At 42.9% G+C, this 17,385-nt stretch overlaps 3 protein-coding genes across 5 annotated transcripts in view; 2 read left to right on the plus strand and 1 right to left on the minus strand.

Moving 5' to 3' along the window:
• The window catches only part of RB195_011008 (uncharacterized protein), a gene marked incomplete at both ends in the record, with an annotated part of 31,306 nt that overhangs the window by 5,251 nt on the left and 8,670 nt on the right, over positions 1-17,385 (plus strand). The window contains 15 exons of one of the 3 annotated variants that reach the window (XM_064192250.1): positions 2,397-2,733; positions 2,794-3,128; positions 5,360-5,433; positions 5,495-5,600; positions 5,660-5,754; positions 6,677-6,796; positions 6,872-6,984; positions 7,122-7,299; positions 7,429-7,471; positions 7,526-7,615; positions 9,215-9,257; positions 9,372-9,530; positions 9,585-9,687; positions 12,187-12,238; positions 12,300-12,379. In XM_064192250.1, coding sequence (XP_064049838.1) covers positions 2,397-2,733; positions 2,794-3,128; positions 5,360-5,433; positions 5,495-5,600; positions 5,660-5,754; positions 6,677-6,796; positions 6,872-6,984; positions 7,122-7,299; positions 7,429-7,471; positions 7,526-7,615; positions 9,215-9,257; positions 9,372-9,530; positions 9,585-9,687; positions 12,187-12,238; positions 12,300-12,379 — 1,928 coding nt within the window. Of the gene's footprint in view, positions 1-2,396; positions 2,734-2,793; positions 3,129-5,359; positions 5,434-5,494; positions 5,601-5,659; positions 5,755-6,676; positions 6,797-6,871; positions 6,985-7,121; positions 7,300-7,428; positions 7,472-7,525; positions 7,616-9,214; positions 9,258-9,371; positions 9,531-9,584; positions 9,688-10,703; positions 10,873-12,186; positions 12,239-12,299; positions 12,380-17,385 lie in introns of those variants that run through there. The other 2 variants (XM_064192251.1, XM_064192252.1) reach the window with 2 other exon arrangements.
• On the minus strand, positions 519-788 carry RB195_011010 (uncharacterized protein; the record flags this gene model as incomplete). The annotated part of the gene is made up of 1 exon (XM_064192254.1): positions 519-788. The coding sequence occupies one exon, from the start codon at positions 786-788 to the stop codon at positions 519-521; it is 270 nt and encodes an 89-aa protein (XP_064049836.1).
• On the plus strand, positions 1,627-2,070 carry RB195_011011 (uncharacterized protein; the record flags this gene model as incomplete). The annotated part of the gene is made up of 1 exon (XM_064192255.1): positions 1,627-2,070. The coding sequence occupies one exon, from the start codon at positions 1,627-1,629 to the stop codon at positions 2,068-2,070; it is 444 nt and encodes a 147-aa protein (XP_064049837.1).

Genomic DNA, 17,385 nt, shown 5'->3' on the forward strand with positions numbered 1-17,385 from the left:
TTTTTTTTTCTCCCCCCCGCCCCCTCCTCCCCCCACAAGGACCCCCCAAGGGAGAAAAAAACAAAAACCACCAAAAAGGGGGTTTTTCTCCCCTTTTTTTGTAGTTTTTTTCACACCAGACCACCACGTACCACATACTACGAGTCACAAGGGTTTTTATATAGGGACCTACGGCCCGCCCCGTAGATCAGAACCCGCATAAGTCTTGATACGGGGATAACTCGTTTGTGATCGCAATGCACTCATCCTTCTTGTTCATTTTTGGACTTTTGGCGGTTATCCAAAAGGCCTCTAGCGTTCTGCGTGCTGTGATTTCGGACTCGTAGGATAATATACGAACTACCTCTACTTCGGAGTTTGGATGACATATTCTACGGTGTGCTCCAAGTGGGGTGAAGGTTTTTGATTTTGCGAGTCCGTCTAGATGCTCCTTGACCCTAATACACAATGGGCGTCCCGTTTCCCCTATATAATCGTCACCGCACAACCGCACGTGATACGATACACCACTCCCGATATCATGCAATCACCCTCTCTGCCATACGGGCAAACCACGCAGCTGGGAGTTGTGCAAGTCGATCATACACACGGTTACGTACCAGCTTCGCCTTGAGGTTTGCTGGAGGTATTTCCACAACCCTCACGTCATTCCTTAGACCCGCTTTTGTAGACAGCCCCGTACTGCTCTGCCATATCATCAGATATATAAGGTAAACAGAAAGGGATCTTCTGGGCCATCCACTACGTTGGGTCTTCGAGAGGATACCGTGCTTGTCGGGTAGCACCATCTCCAGCTGGGTACCCATTGGACATTGCTACTTTATGGGCCACATTTATAGACCATGCTTTTCCTGGCTACTCGATGAGACTCTTGCCGCCGTTCTGTACATGTTTCCTATAACAGATTTTTCATTTTGCTGGGATGCGCTGAAAGATAGTGGATTAAGATGTTTTTACTACTGGGTTTCCGGTACCACTTAGTCTTACATATCCCATTCCGCAAGTAAATGTGCACATTCAGGAAAGCCAACCAGTTGTCTATCGGTCTCTCCCTTGTGAACTTGATGTGCGGACACTGCTGATTGAAAGATTGAAGCACGCGTCTAGTTCTGCTTGGGTTGAGCAGACGACGCAGCAATCATCTATGTAACGATAATACAGCAGTGGTTTGCGGTCTATTATAGGCTTTTCGATCTTGGCCAGAAAACAATGGCGAGGTGGGTGCCAGCCTTTGTCCCATAGCTAGGCCTCTAAGTTGTCGGTAGTACTGTCCCGACCATCGGAAAATAGAGCAATTCAGGCATTCGTTTATCAATGTCATGATCTGCCTGATGCGAATCCATACATGTTCAAAGAAGCCTGGCGCTGCGGAGCAGTTCGTGAACAGCCTGCATCGCTACATCGTTTGAAACTTTCGTATAGAGTGACGTAACGTCAAAGGTCTCTACACACACTCGCTCAAATGAGGTACTGCGGAGATGTTTTAGGAAGTTGCTAGAACTGCTGAGGTGGGCAGGGACATATCTGAGCAGCTGATTTAGGATTATGTTGAGCAGCCAGGAAATTCTATCCGTGGGGCCCCCGATACCACTAATGATATCCTTACCCTCCATACCTTTCCCGCGTATGATGTATAAACCACCTGAACCCAACCCCACGGTAGACAACAAGTTTCGAGTGTTCGCAACATCGGTGTATTCCGTTTTGGAGCGTTTCTCGAGAAAACACGTAAATTTCAATCTCACTGTCGCGCAACGTCGAGGCCTACGTGAGATTCGTAATCTTATTACAGCTGGAGAGATCAAGGTTTCCGTTAGTGATAAGGGAGGCGAATTTGTTGTTCTATCACGTGAACTAGACAAGGCGATAACGAGACAACATCTTGAGGATGACAGTCTATATGTCCCATCCTCCGCCAATGAGTTTAGAAAGCAATATCGCCGCCTAAACAGGGTTTGGGTAGAAACGGCAGGAACAGCAGGGCTCCCAAAAAACTTTATTACGCGTCTCAAGAACGACTTACCCGCATGTCCAGTCCTATACACGCTAATCAAAACTCACAAGCTCTGAAAATGGCCTCACTTCGAACGATCCACGTGACTTTAAAGTGAGGCCTATCATTAGTGGTATCGGGGGCCCCACGGATAGAATTTCCTGGCTGCTCAACATAATCCTAAATCAGCTGCTCAGATATGTCCCTGCCCACCTCAGCAGTTCTAGCAACTTCCTAAAACATCTCCGCAGTACCTCATTTGAGCGAGTGTGTAGTAGAGACCTTTGACGTTACGTCACTCTATACGAAAGTTTCAAACGATGTAGCGATGCAGGCTGTTCACGAACTGCTCACGCAGCGCCAGGCTTCTTTGAACATGTATGGATTCAGCATCAGGCAGATCATGACATTGATAAACGAATGCCTGAATTGCTCTATTTTCCGATGGTCGGGACAGTACTACCGACAACTTAGAGGCCTAGCTATGGGACAAAGGCTGGCACCCACTCTCGCCATTGTTTTCATGGCCAAGATCGAAAAGCCTATAATAGACCGCAAACCACTGCTGTATTATCGTTACATAGATGATTGCTGCGTCGTCTGCTCAACCCAAGCAGAACTAGACGCGTGCTTCAATCTTCTCAATCAGCAGTGTCCGCACATCAAGTTCACAAGGGAGAGACCGATAGACAACTGGTTGGCTTTCCTGAATGTGCACATTTACTTGCGGAATGGGATATGTAAGACTAAGTGGTACCGGAAACCCAGTAGTAAAAACATCTTAATCCACTATCTTTCAGCGCATCCCAGCAAAATGAAAAAATCTGTTATAGGAAACATGTACAGAACGGCGGCAAGAGTCTCATCGAGTAGCCAGGAAAAAGCATGGTCTATAAATGTGGCCCATAAAGTAGCAATGTCCAATGGGTACCCAGCTGGAGATGGTGCTACCCGACAAGCACGGTATCCCTCTCGAAGACCCAACGTAGTGGATGGCCCAGAGAAGATCCCTTTCTGTTTACCTTATATATCTGATGATATGAGCAGAGCAGTACGGGGCTGTCTACGAAAAGCGGGTCTAAGGAATGACGTGAGGGTTGTGGAAATACCTCCAGCAAACCTCAAGGCGAAGCTGGTACGTAACCGTGTGTATGATCGACTCTGCACAACTCCCAGCTGCGTGGTTTGCCCGTATGGCAGAGAGGTGATTGCATGATATCGGGAGTGGTGTATCGTATCACGTGCAGGTTGTGCGGTGACGATTATATAGGGGAAACGGGACGCCCATTGTGTATTAGGGTCAAGGAGCATCTAGACGGACTCGCAAAATCAAAAACCTTCACCCCACTTGGAGCACACCGTAGAATATGTCATCCAAACTCCGAAGTAGAGGTAGAAGTTCGTATATTATCCTACGAGTCCGAAATCACAGCACGCAGAACGCTAGAGGCCTTTTGGATAACCGCCAAAAGTCCAAAAATGAACAAGAAGGATGAGTGCATTGCGATCACAAACGAGTTATCCCCGTATCAAGACTTATGCGGGTTCTGATCTACGGGGCGGGCCGTGAGGTCCCTATATAAAAACCCTTGTGACTCGTAGTTGTGGTACGTGGTGGTCTGCTGAGTTAACAAGTCTAGCTAATGAGGTAAGTACTAGCCTATGTGTTGCTGTTTGAGTTTGCTTACCGTTTGGGTGCTTTCTGTAGGGTGATGAGGCGCTTGAGGGGATAGGTCACTAATGGCTTTGAGTTTTCCAGGCTCTGACGAAGGCGATATCGCCGAAACGTTAGCCGCTGTTTAATAAAGATCGATACCAATCTTGGCTACAGCTCAAGGAAATCAGTTAAAACTATGTATCTATATTATTCTGGCATCGAAGGAGTGTTTGTAGCTGATAGTCAAACATTCTCCAAATGTAGAATTGACGCGTTTAGAAGGAAAACTCCGTAATTTTTCGCCCCAATTTATGATATAAAGAAGAGGAGGAAAGCGATGTTAAAAAAAGAAATCTACTTTACAGAAAACACCACTACTATTAATTTTCATTGATCGGTGAAGGGGAGCGGAGCTAAAACCACCGAAAGTCTGAAGTCCGGCTTTAGCCGGACATTCAGACTGGTGTGGTATAATTTTTGATGCTGATCGGCCGATCTCTGATGCGTGTTTCATGCAGCGCAGCAAGCGGGGCTCAAATATATCGTGAAAGCTCGAACGATGCGGTTTGTTGGGACTCAATCGACAGTTTTAGGCAGTTCAAAGTGACGAAACGAATCGTTGTTGCCAATGATCCCATATTCCCTTCAAGCAGTTGTCCTCTCAAGTTATGGGTTTCGGTGATGTGCTGGACGACAGCACTTCAAAATTAAGAAATTCGTTCTTGCTGCGCAGGGATGGCACTCTAAAACAAATATGCTAAGGAATTTTGAGGAATTCAAATTCTACAAACGAAAATATCTTAGGTTCAAGTCTCAGTAAAATATCCCTCTAACCTCTAATGTCAATAGGTTTATTTATAAAGAACGACCCTTTCAAATTCAATTCACAATCAGAGAGTAAGTAGTTCACACTTACGACTTAGAGCACGGTTAAGAAAAGACGCATAAATTTCGCTACAATTACAAAATAATTGGAACGTACTTGGAAAGGAACGCTCTACTGTTGTAACATCGGAAGAAAACTGAAGAAAACGAAAGCTAGCGTCAAAAGTTCAACTACTAAGTTTTATTTATTGTCACATTTATACTCACAATCAAGACACGAACACCGTTCTAAGGTCTATGAGAATATCCCGAATAGTATCATTCAAAAGTCGAAAAGTCAAGATTTGATTTCGGAGCAACCCTGAAGTTCTGCCTGATCATCCTTTTTAAATCCTGAATTCTATTCAAGCCAAAGTTTTCGTTGCGATGCTTACTCGTAAATGGACGTACATTGTAATAGGGAAGTATTGTTGCAGCAAAGCTGTTCTATCATACGTCTGGAGTCGAGGGAATGTATCTGCTATCTAATGCACCGCACTATGAGAAACTGGTCTAAAATTGTTCGGCACCATAAAAGGGAAACAACGAGCCTTCATGTGCCCTATCGAAAATAAATTAAGGTACATTGCTGACGGAAACTAATGTGGAGTGTGTCATCGCCAGCTAAAAATTAAAAATGGTGTTTCGATGTGCTCCTTTTTCTAGCACAGGGAACACAAATATACGAGCTTAAACTATACTATTTGATAAATGGATCATTGTCGAGTTAGAAAAGGACAGATAAAAATTCAAAACGACCTGAGAAGAACAGTTTTCAACTTATTTCGATTGAACTCGGGAATTCACAATATATTTCCAAATTTCTTGAACCACTGGATATTAAGGATTCCACAGACTATAAAAAACAGAGATCTCTCCCCTCAAAAGCACCACAAAAAAGTCGCAGAGATTTTAAAAGGTACCGCTCTAAAACAACTTTCATTTCATCTTCTTCATTTGTGATTTTTTTTTAATTTCAGGAATTTTCTGATCGGAATAAAGATTCTTGTCTTTTTTGAAGTTTTGGTAATGATTGGTCTGGTATCAATGTTCTACACAATGGCTGTCAAAAGACTGATAACAGATGTAATGGATGTATTTTCTGATACTTATCGATGCATGATTTCACTACTAGTCACTTTCAGAAAATTAAATGGGAACTAGAGCAGGTACCTGGTACTGGAGTGTTTGAAGAGTTTGCAGTATCCTCATCTTCCGAGACCTGCAGCGAACTGGCTAGGTTCGAATAATTTCAAAGTTAACCTTCACTTGAGTTAGTTGAACAGCACCACTAAAATCTACTAAACGCGTTAGAGAATTTTCGATGAAATGCAGAATGCATCATAAGTACAACTATCTTTTAAGCACTAATATCTTGTTTTCATTAATATCGCAAAGTTAAGTGAAATTCAAAATTTCATAATGTGATTTCGGCCTTCTCAATTCCACTTTAAAAGCGTAGAAATAGTAATGACTGCAATAGAAAATGACAACATGTTAAAAAATAACTACAGAAAAATAAAACAGTGCAAACAAGTTTCTCACTTTTGTTTTTTATGGTCACTGTAATAGAAACAAGCGACTAATAAAAATGCTAATTGGAGCCCCAGATAAGATTGTTAGGTTCTTCGAACCATCGGAACCGATAGCATGAAGACCTTTTGCAGTTTATAGCACTTAAACAATCCTCGAAGCGTTTGTACAATGAATGAAATGAAACAGTCATACGAAGGATCATCAATGGCCCCAGAATCACCAGAAAAGGGAAAAAGCCTAAGATTCAAACTTACGAACTCGCATAGCATAGCCACGTATTTGTCTTTAAAGGGAGGAGGAGTTCCACTTCGAAGCAGGTATACCGGCGGTCGAACTCACGATGGAAAGTTTATACTCAAAAGGACCGTATATATCTTAACGAGGTGGTCAATTGCTTAGAGGAGGTTCATTACTAAAAACATGTCTCCGATAATGTCGGTCTCTGTTCCGGGCTTTCTTGTTCTGGCAACAATGGAATACTGGAGTGCAGATTCTCACCCTTACATAATAGATGGTGTAACAGTTGTTGTCTGCTTAGGAGTCTCACAAGATAGTTTTTTGTTTTTTTTTCACATTTTTAGTTTATCATGGTGTGAGGACTCTTTCTAACAAAAAAAAAATTAAAGGACAATGTACATAGAAGGATATCGAAGCAATATTATTGCGGCAACACTGCAGTTCTGTCTCAATCTGCAGCAGCCCGACCGAAGCGGCGACCTCGGACAGTCTGTTGCGGTTCACTACAGGTGGAGTTTAGGAAGAACTTCTCCATCACCTTCCCGGCTTTCAAGTTAACTCAATAGAATAGTTAAAATCTTTAGTCCTGAAAAGGGGTGCAGATACACGCAAGGCCTTTCGACTATACCAAAAAACGCGGAATTGGTTCAAACCTTTGTCCATGCTGTCAATGCTGACCCGTTTTCGGAATCGAGAGGTAATCGAGAGATTCGTGAAAGTAAGAATGATTTTTGGCCAAAACAACTATTTTGCGCTGTTCCATAATCGAAATTGTAATAGAAAAATTGAAGCGAAAATAATAATATTCCTTTGCTGAAAAACTGTTTTCCGCAGGTCCTTACTCGGAACTGTTGCCGTTAGCCTCGATAACTTTGCTAGCTCTTATTGAAAACACGACAGCAAGCGAATTGGAGGAAGCAGCTGTGTTGATGCAAGCAGAACACGGGGATAAAATCATCTCATTGACCACTCATGCAATAAATCCTGTGGAATTAGGGTTCCTCATTAGAGAGTGAGTTATAAAACGCCACGTATACAAAAAGCTTTGTAGTGATGCATAATTAAAAGTGCTCCATAAACAGTGGTCACTTGGACTATCTTGTAGATTTTTTCGAGCATGACGAAATTATTTTGTTTTCAGAGAAATGCTCTTCATCAAAGGCGAAGAATTTACTACAAGAGATGTCTGTTGTAATCGAATATAACAAACAAAGGAAGAGACACCTTTTAGATTTCAGAGAGGAGAAATAACGACGATAACGGAATTTGAAGAGAAAGTGAAGTGCTTTATTTCCACTACAACACTTCGAGACGGAGATGCCTTGAAGGTGGGAATCTACAAGCTTGGCTCAACAAAATGTTGCATCTGAATAACGTTGACTATTAACACTTCTAATCAATAGTTCAGTGCAGTGATACTTGTTAAATGAAAAGAATGATGAAGCGCCAACTACGGCGAGGAAGTGCGGGAGTGCTAGAGCCACTTAGGCCGCCAAGAAGAAGAGAGACAGAGAGAAGATCATCTGTGCATTTAAAGGATGCACTCCAAGTGGAAAAGGATAACGTGTCTTACTTTGATCAATCCGCTTGGTATACCGCGTTCACCTTAAGTCAGAATTGTTTGAGATTGTCTTGCCGAACGCTTGTCTTGTCCATACAATGATTTGTGGGGATTGACCGATGCATCAAGTCGGCGTTCTTCTCCCAGACAAGTCTGGTACTAATTTATCGACTCCGGAGGGATGACATGCTTGATTGGCACTACGGCGATTTCGAACGAGGTACAGGGGAACCCCTTATCGGATCCACTATGTCATCTTGTTTGTTAGCAGGACTCATCACCATGTGTGCAGCTCTTGTGGTCGACAATGGATCTGGAATATGCAAGCCCACTTTTGTCAGAGTTGACATTTCGCGTGCTGTGTTCCCGTCCATCTTCGGACGTCCTTGTCATTAGGAGTCATGGATGATCTGGACAAAAGGACCCATACTTCGGAGATAGAGCTTAATCAGAAAGAGGTATACTCACTGCAACACTCAGTACGACGTCGGGACTAAGATTGGAATTTAGCAAAGCGAGAAGACATCATCATCTGGACGCCGCATAAGACAGTGGTGAAGAACTGTTTCTAGGAAAATATGACAGTGTAGTTGGTGGTGTTGTCATCCCTTTCAGAACGGTAATGAGAATGGTAATAAACACCGACTCTTTCGAAGAACGGACGCCCCGAATCGTATGTTCACAGATATGAGGATGTGGATTAAGACCAGCTTACATCTTCGTCGCTTACACGGTCAAATAAAATTACGAAAGATGAAAACGAAGTGGAAGCGTTTTGTATGAACCTGAAGAAATTTCGCCAAGAAGATCATACCTTCCTGTAAGTCATTGTTAGAGATTTTAATGAAAAATTTGGCCCCAGAAGGACACCTGAGGAACATCACATTGAGATCAACAGTCTACAATGGAACGAGCAAAGATAAAGAGTTTCCGAGTTTATCATGGCAATCAATACCGTCCATGGGAACACACAATTCTAGAACTCCTTTCTATGCTGAACGTGGGAGTCACTGCTGTAACAAAGTTCTGGACAAGATTGGACTATCACCTTCTTCGAAGAACATTTTTTTCCATACGGAAAGGTGAGGAAGCTGCAGAGTTCGCAAAACAAAGTCCCACCACCAGCATTGACTGAGACCTCTTCATTTCGGAAAGATACTGCAACAGACAACATTGTCAAGGAATACATCCAGTTCAAAGTTCAAAGGAGAGTAACCACAGAACGCACAATTATGGATTACAGTAGCTTATTAGGAGTTCTGTGGCACCGAAAAACTACAGCCACAATGTGAGGGCGTTTCGAAGTCCCACCTAAAAGTTTGTAGGTTGTTTTTTGGTGTCTAGGGATGAATGCACATTATTTCAGGAGCACATCAAAGAACATTTGATGCCAAACCCCTTGCACTATGGTACATTTATTCACGATTCTTGTTACCTGTATTTGGTCCATCTCGATAATTGAAAGAAGCAGGAGAATGTTAGAGATTGTGCAGCTGAGGTGCCTTCGATTCATATATTTCTAGGGGATCCTTTCACTTCTGACTATTCTCCTCTGGATGAGGTGGGTAACAAATACTGGGTTAAAAAGGCGATGCAATACGATGCAGAATCACGTAGTTATTGCTATCCTGGTGATCCTTCAGTCGCTCCACAAATTTTTGAAGCAGTGCATACGATGTCAGGTGACCACAACTGACCGGACCATTTTATTTTAGTTCCCTGGAAAATAATTTCAGATATCAAGGTAGACGAGATGTTCGACTTTGTTCCGGACCAAGCAGCTTCTATATTACATGATGTGATGCACACAATATATGATACAATCGCGAACTACGAAGTGCAAGTTTTCAAAATAATTATTCGCTGTTTTCAAAACTGTAGTGTGGTGAAATTTCGAAGAACTGTTGACGTGTTGTTGTTCAACGATTCCTCCGGGCAGCACTTACATAGGACATTAACCCATTGAATGACAGGATGGCGGATATCGTATCCTGATAAGAAGCAGAAAAGGATTGAGACAACAGTTACTAGCTTGTAGCTGCATCACATTCATAATTGAGAATGATCCCATCAAACGCTTGTCCTGCTAACCACACTTCTTGCTAACTGTAACGTGCGGAGCAGTACGCTGTGGTGAATAATATTTACTGCGGGAATGAAGCGGAAGTCACGTCCTTAAACACTTAAACACACATTCTGAGCACTGAATGTTCCCTATTCTTAATTCTACATCACTTAATCCATCCAATCTGTGGAAAGGTACTAACAAAATCATTCGAGTCTCTCTATACGAAGAGATAAACGAAAAAATGGAACTATATTTCAAATATTTCTCCTTCTATGATCTTTTGCTAGTGGTAATCTGTGGGATTTGTTCGCAAACAAATGCGATTTCGCTAAGATGTGAAGCACTAAGATTGTCTCGAAATTAGTGAAGGAGGCACATGCATCCATTTTTCATACACGTGACAAATTCCTCTACAGATTTTTCACCGATTAAGTAGTAATGCATTTTCGTTCCCTACGTAGTCATCAGTTTACTCCATTCTTCAGTTATCGTTTACTCGTCGTCTTTTTTTTACGGTTTTCGGTTTCTCTCCGTTGGCTATTCTTTGTCATTTATTTCTGAGGCTTTTTCCAGCGACACTGTTTCTTCACTTCTCCTACCTCTTCGCATTGGGATACATTTTTCTTCAAAGTTTATTTCACAATTTATTTCTTCACATCATTATGAATTGACCTTTATTATTAATGGCTTAAAATGAGTTGGGCTTCCAAATCATTTTCTCGCCACCACCACACGATGCCCTTTCAGAGTGCTCAACCCACTTAAATTATGATTTGTTCACATTTAGACCTCAAGATCAGTGCGTTCACAGCATTCGTGAAATAGAAGTTGCCGAGGTGACATTTGCTCCTGAAAATCCACCGGACGCAGATGATACACATCTCACAGACAAACAATTTGTTATAGTCAAACATTTGCTGAATTGCTTTTCGCCACTGTTACGTGTCAAAATATGACATGTTGGTGTCCTAAAAACGAGCTACAGAAACAAACTTCAAACTTTGAAAGTTTTTTACAATTTATGGGCACATTGTAAATATCATAGACCTTTTTATTCCTCAATAAGCTGCATAGATATTTGCTAAATCGTAGCCTGCGAAGCTGTCCAACGAATGGTCGTCTAGCGGTATGAAGGGGCTTTAAAGCAGCAACCGTAATTATGCTGTAAAAGTTCTTTTTGTACATATATTTCTTATCTTTTTTTCCTAGATCATACGGACTGCAGGACTCAGGATAGTAGAGAATTAAAGATTACTTGTCGGACCCTCTGGCAGTATTTACAACTTAAGTCGCTCTTATACTTTTGCGTACCGCCATATGTGATGAATGATGGGGAAGAAACACGGCAAGTGCAAGCTCTGTGGAAGACCAGAAGATAAATAAAGCTTGCGCCTTCATAGAGAACTCCATGTGTCATCTTGCGGATTCAGGTCACATAGAATACTAGCCACCATTCATTACAGCGCTGCAAATTAAAGGCTGCATACCACGAATCTGACGTAGTAAGGGAAACCGCTGGACAAGCTAGAGATGGGGTTGAAGATTACGGGATCAGGGGTGGCCCCGCTCATCTCTCCCTAATCCTTGTAAAAAAAAACGGCGTCAGAGATCCCGTTTTTTACGATGATTCGTTCGAAACCCAGTGATACACAGAGGAGCGTTCTAACGTACCTCGTAGGGACTAAAGCGGTTCCCACGACATTTTTTTAGGACGGTTAGAGAGGGGGTGAGCGGAACCACCCCTGATCCGGCAATCTGCTATCCCATCTCTAGCTCTCCCCGCTAATCTCCTCATTACGTCAGAATCGTGGTGTGCTGCCTTTAAAGGGGGTCAAAATGACTCGTTGTGCAGGAGTTCTCGAGCTGAGCCATGTTCGAAAAAAACCATCTAATCGGTCTCGGTCCCAGACAGTATCTGTAAACAATCATCGTACTGACCTCCACTATTTTGAACTGAATTAATACTTGTATATAATGGTTACGAAACGCAGAAATTTCCTTCAAATCGAATAAATTTCGTTGGAAAGCGTACATCAAATTAATTCAATTTTTTACATTGAAGCACTCGCACTACATGTTTGTATTACACCTTCATGTGTTTCTTTTGGTGTGTACAAGTGATGAAAAGATGTTATGTGAAAGCGTGCAAAAATCGAAATCGAAATTGATACAGCTGGTCTAATCATGTCATTTAATACCTGAGCTGGTCCATTTATCATTGATATCCTCGAATGCTGCGGGTGCAATGATGTGAACCAAAATTTTTATAGTCCAAGTGAATGGGTTTCGCTCTACATGGTGAGCAATCAAACAGAGTTTGAAGTACGTACGGCTTTTTTTCTGATAGTTATTTATGGAGAATGAACAATTGAAATTACTTCAGAAAAGTGGTCTGAAATCAAATATGTTCACTCTTGCGATGGGGAACGAAGCTTACGCATTTATAGGAACTCTTGGAACATCGTGAGTAAGCAATTTTCTTCCGCAGAGTTATTCCTTGCTGAGTGAAACCAGTTCTTAGTAAGTTTTTACACACCTAAAATTTCGTTGTTATCACAATATTGCCAACCTTGAACTCTTCCCCAAGCCTGTTACAATGAAATACTATTAACAAAAAACAAAAAATAAAGAAGCGTTTCCATTCACTGCTATTGCAGAGAAGTCCGCGGATGACCAAACTACTGGGCAAGTGGTCACTATGTCAACACGTCTTGCCTATGCTTTACTAATTGCTCATAGTAATTTTGCGGTATTTCTTGTCAGGGCTCTTTTGCTGACGATCTAGAACAGTGAAAAGAAGTCAACAATGATCTATGTTTAAATTTTTGATTTTATACTGTGCTTAATGTTCTGAGGAGATGAAAAAGGGAACACGACTTTACCCAATTACTTTTTGTTCTGTGAAAAAAGACATAGACGTTGTTCTCTGAAACTGAGCGACCTCTATAATTCCACGTAGAAAACTGCTACCTGCAAGAAAAAAAAAATCCAATTAGCAAAAACAGAGTTATCCTAGGTGGCTGAAGACCAATCCAGATTACAAACTTGACGGGGAAAGCATTCCAATCAGACAGCTTTAAACCGATATATGTATATATATATATATATATATATATATATATATATATATCCACGTATATATATATATATATACGTGGATATATATATATATATCCACGTATATATATATATACGTGGATATATATAAAGTTAAAGTTAAAGTTTCTGGCGTTAATCAATCCGCTTAGGATGTGCCGCCACGTTCACTTGAATTCACAATCGTTTGAGGGAACGTGTAACTGGCCTATACAATGACTTGCGGGGGCTAACCGATGTGTCAAGTCAGTGTTTTTATCCTCCCAGACAAGTCTGGTACCAATTTATCGACCTCGGAGGGATGAAAGGCTTGGTGAGCACTAGGGCGGGTTTGAACCTCCGATCGATTGTGCAGGAAGCGGAACCTCTAACTGCTACACTACACCCGCCCCTATATATATACATATATATGTGTATATATATGTATATATATACATATATACATATATATGTGTATACATATGTATATATATATACATATATACATATATACATATACATGTGTATATATATGTATATATATACATATATATACATATATACATATATATGTGTATATATATGTATGTATATACATATATATACATATATATATTCACGGATCTCGCTCACTAGAAGGATCACAGCCGGTTGGTCGCGAGGCTGCGTGGTGCGTCCCCGGGTGGCGTATAGGGGGCTAATCGCGGACCTTGTGCTTGCCCAGAGACGCAGGTAGATTCAGGGGATGGACTTCCTGTTTCTGCTGAGCCAGGACTGACTCATGACATCCTTGTATTCCGCACATCGGTCCGGCCAAAAGCCTGCAATCAAGTGACTGGGAGGTGCAAGGGAGGCGGTTTGGAGTCGCCTCCAACAAATAAGCTCCACATGTCCACTCCGGGAGAACGGAAGTTCTCCCAGAAACTCATGGGACTAGAGACTTGCAACCTGCCCATGGGTTTTAAATTTTATGCAAAACACAGTAATAGAAAAGAGTCTCCTGATTCCGGAGGAAAGCCTGGTACAGTAGCGCCAGGAAGGACGGGGTTGCAGGAGTCATATAGGCTACCAAGACGGAAAAGAACTAGGATGGCGATCTCTACTTATAACGCACGTACGCTTGCATCGGAAGCGGCCATCGAAGATCTGATGATGTAAGCCAAGGAGATCAAGTACGACGTCATCAGACTGACCGAGACGAGACGACGTCACCCTCTCAACGCAGTATATGAAACTGGAGAAGAACTCTTCTTAGGAACATGCGACAGTAGAGGTGTTGGTGGAGTTGGCGTCCTCGTCAACACGAGTATAGCAAAGAACATCGACTCTCTCGAACAACTTACGACCCGAATCGGACGTCTGCGGATGAAAAGATGTGGTCCAACACCAGCTTTGACTATCTTCGTCGCTTACCCTCCAACATCAAGCTACGAAGAAGAAGAAGTCGAAGCTTTCTATATGGACCTGGAGAATTCAACGCCAAAGTTGGCCCAAGAAGAACGCCGGAGGAACTTCACATCTGGACCCACGGCCTACAATGGAACGACCAAGTGGAGAGGCTCTCCAAGTTCATCATGACGACTAAGACCATCCATGGAAACTCGCAATTCCAGAAGCCCTCCTCTCTACTCTGGACGTGGGAGTCACCCGGTTGAGGGTACCGTAATAAAATAGACCACATCATCGTCAATAAAAGGTTCTGCCTGACGGACGTCGCTGCTGTACTAAAGTTCTATACGGGATCGGACCATCGCCTCCTTCGAGAAAGATTTTCCTTCACAAGAAGAGCAGAGAAAGCCGCCAAGTTCAGAGAGAGGAATCTCAGGGTTATCATGAACTGGGATCTCTTTGCTACGCTAGCCGGCTTTTGGGAAGATTCCGCAATGGACAACATCGAGAGGAATATGACCGGCTTGTTGGACACCTTCACGACTGTGCAAAGAAGGCTGAGAGTTTTAAAACCACCAAGAGACGCCTGCCTCTTGAAATTCTTGAGCTGATATGCCAGCATGGAGCAGCACGAGCCGCAGAAAACCAAGAACTCACGTCCAAGCTCGCAAGGCTTTGCAGAAAGGCGATAAAGGAAGATCTTAAACAGAGAAGAGCAGAAGTGCTGGCTGGAGCTGCAGAGGCGGGAAAAACATCAGCTATGCCCGTCGAGACTTCGCCAGTTGCAAGACGAGGATGAGTGCTCTCCGGAACCCAAAGGGAACAGCCGTTGCATCGAGAAGGGGGATGGAGAAAATCATCTACGACTTCTATTCTGATCTCTTCGACAGCCAGTCCACTTGCCTCCTCACCATCTGAGAGAAGACGGACAAGTCATTCCAGAGGTTCTCCTGTCCCAAATACGATAAGCTATCATGTCGTACGGCACCAGGTCCCCACAGAATAAGACCAGAACACCTGAAGAAGCTTCTACCAGTACTCATCAACACCCTGACGAGGCTCTTTACACGTTATCTGTTGGAATGCAAGGTTCCTAAAGAGTGGAAGACCAGCAAGACCGTGTTGTTGTATAAAAAGGGAGATCCACATGACATCGGCAACTATCGTCCAATCTGCTTACTGTCCGTCATCTACAAGCTCTTTACAAGAGTGATCTTTAATCGGATTGAAAAAGTCTTGGATGAAGGACAGCCATGCGAGCAAGCAGGGTTTCGAAAATGATTCAGCACGGTTGACCACATTCACACTGTTTCGAAACTCATCGAGGTATCACGAGAGTACAAGATGCCGCTCTGTCTCACCTTCGTCGACTTGAAGAGGGCCTTTGACTAAGTTGAGACGGAAGCGGTCGTGGAAGCCCTGGACAACCAAGGCGTCCCTACTCAGTACATAAAGGTACTTCGAGAGTTGTACAGTAACTTTACGACCGGAATTTCGCCATTCTACAAGAACATCATCATTGACGTGAAGAGGGGGTCCGACAGGGTGATACAATTTCACCCAAAATATTCACAGCCACCCTCGAGAACGCAATGCGAAAGTTGGAATAGGACGACATGGGAATGAAGGTTGATGGTCGGCAGCTACACCATTTGTGCTTTGCTGATGACATCGTACTGATAACACCTAGCATCAGCCAAGCGGAACGAATGCTGACCGAATTCAACGAAACATGTGGATGCATCGGTCTTCAGCTGAATCTGCAAAAGGCGATGTCCATGCGGAACGGATGGATCTCAGATGCTCCATTCACGCTCAACGGAACGAAAATATCCGAATGCACCAGCTACGTTTATCTGGGTCGGGAATTGAACATGATGCCGTGAGTGACTGGATTCCCCGCGATATTAAGCGCATTACAGGAAGATAACTGATCAAGGTGATCAGTTATCAAGAGAAGATTCAAATATACACTTCTACAGTAGTTTCAAACTTAAATATCTGAGAAGAAAATGTAGAAGGTAAACACCAGTGCAGTACAGTGATAGAGACGTTACAGCTCTTTTTCTTAACGATCTCAAGTGCTCACTAGACCTTCTCACTGAAAACTACAGGTCAGACCGTTTTGGGAGCTAACGTCGACACAGCTGATTTTTCGTAATTAGTGCCGCTGTTTCCAAGGTAGCCAAGCAACTCCAACTCCTGGAATTACTAGGTTGTTGTTATTCAAAGACGTCACTTATCCTCATTGTTCGCCTGTTTGAAGAATAACAAGATGGCCTTTGGGATAGAAGATATCAGAAATTGCACCTCTAAACGCGACCTATAGATCATCTATGAAAAGCACTTCTATCATCCGTACCTAGCTCTAACGCAGAAATGAATGCTTGACATTCAGTTTTAATCGTAGTCCTGCGAATTTTTATCTTGTACCTCCCAAGCGTAAATGATAGCTATTTTTCTTTCAGCTGTGTGGGTTATAAATCCATGAAACGCGATTCTCTTTAAAAAACAAACTATCTAACAGTCGAATATGAACATGCACAACATACTGCAAAGATGAAGGGAGCTAGCTCCCACGCCGATTGTAACGTGCACTTCGACCACGACCGCTTAAGCCATTGCACCAGGTTTCAGACCGTTTTGAACCGACTGTAAATCCGTGATTCTGGTGGGCGCATGACATTCTGGACCATGTACATCCCTGCTCGCTAGTGGCCATTTACCCTAGATCCACTCGTGTGTAATACAGTGCGGTGCAAAATCTTAGGTCCACGGCTGATTTTTCGGCTGTTGCCTAGAAACGGATAACCAAACTCCAACGCAACAGATCAACATCCGGAAAACGGGCCCTAGACCATGAGACTCCACCACCAAAAAAAACAAACGATACGTTTATCTGGGTCGGGAATTGAACATGATGAACGACCTGACCCCCGAGCTGGGCAGGAGGAGAAGAGCGGCTTGAGGAGCGTACAACAGCATCGAGGATGTAGTGAAGAAGA

Source organism: Necator americanus, chromosome III (assembly GCF_031761385.1).
Source record: "Necator americanus strain Aroian chromosome III, whole genome shotgun sequence".
Taxonomy (NCBI): Eukaryota; Metazoa; Nematoda; class Chromadorea; order Rhabditida; family Ancylostomatidae; genus Necator; species Necator americanus.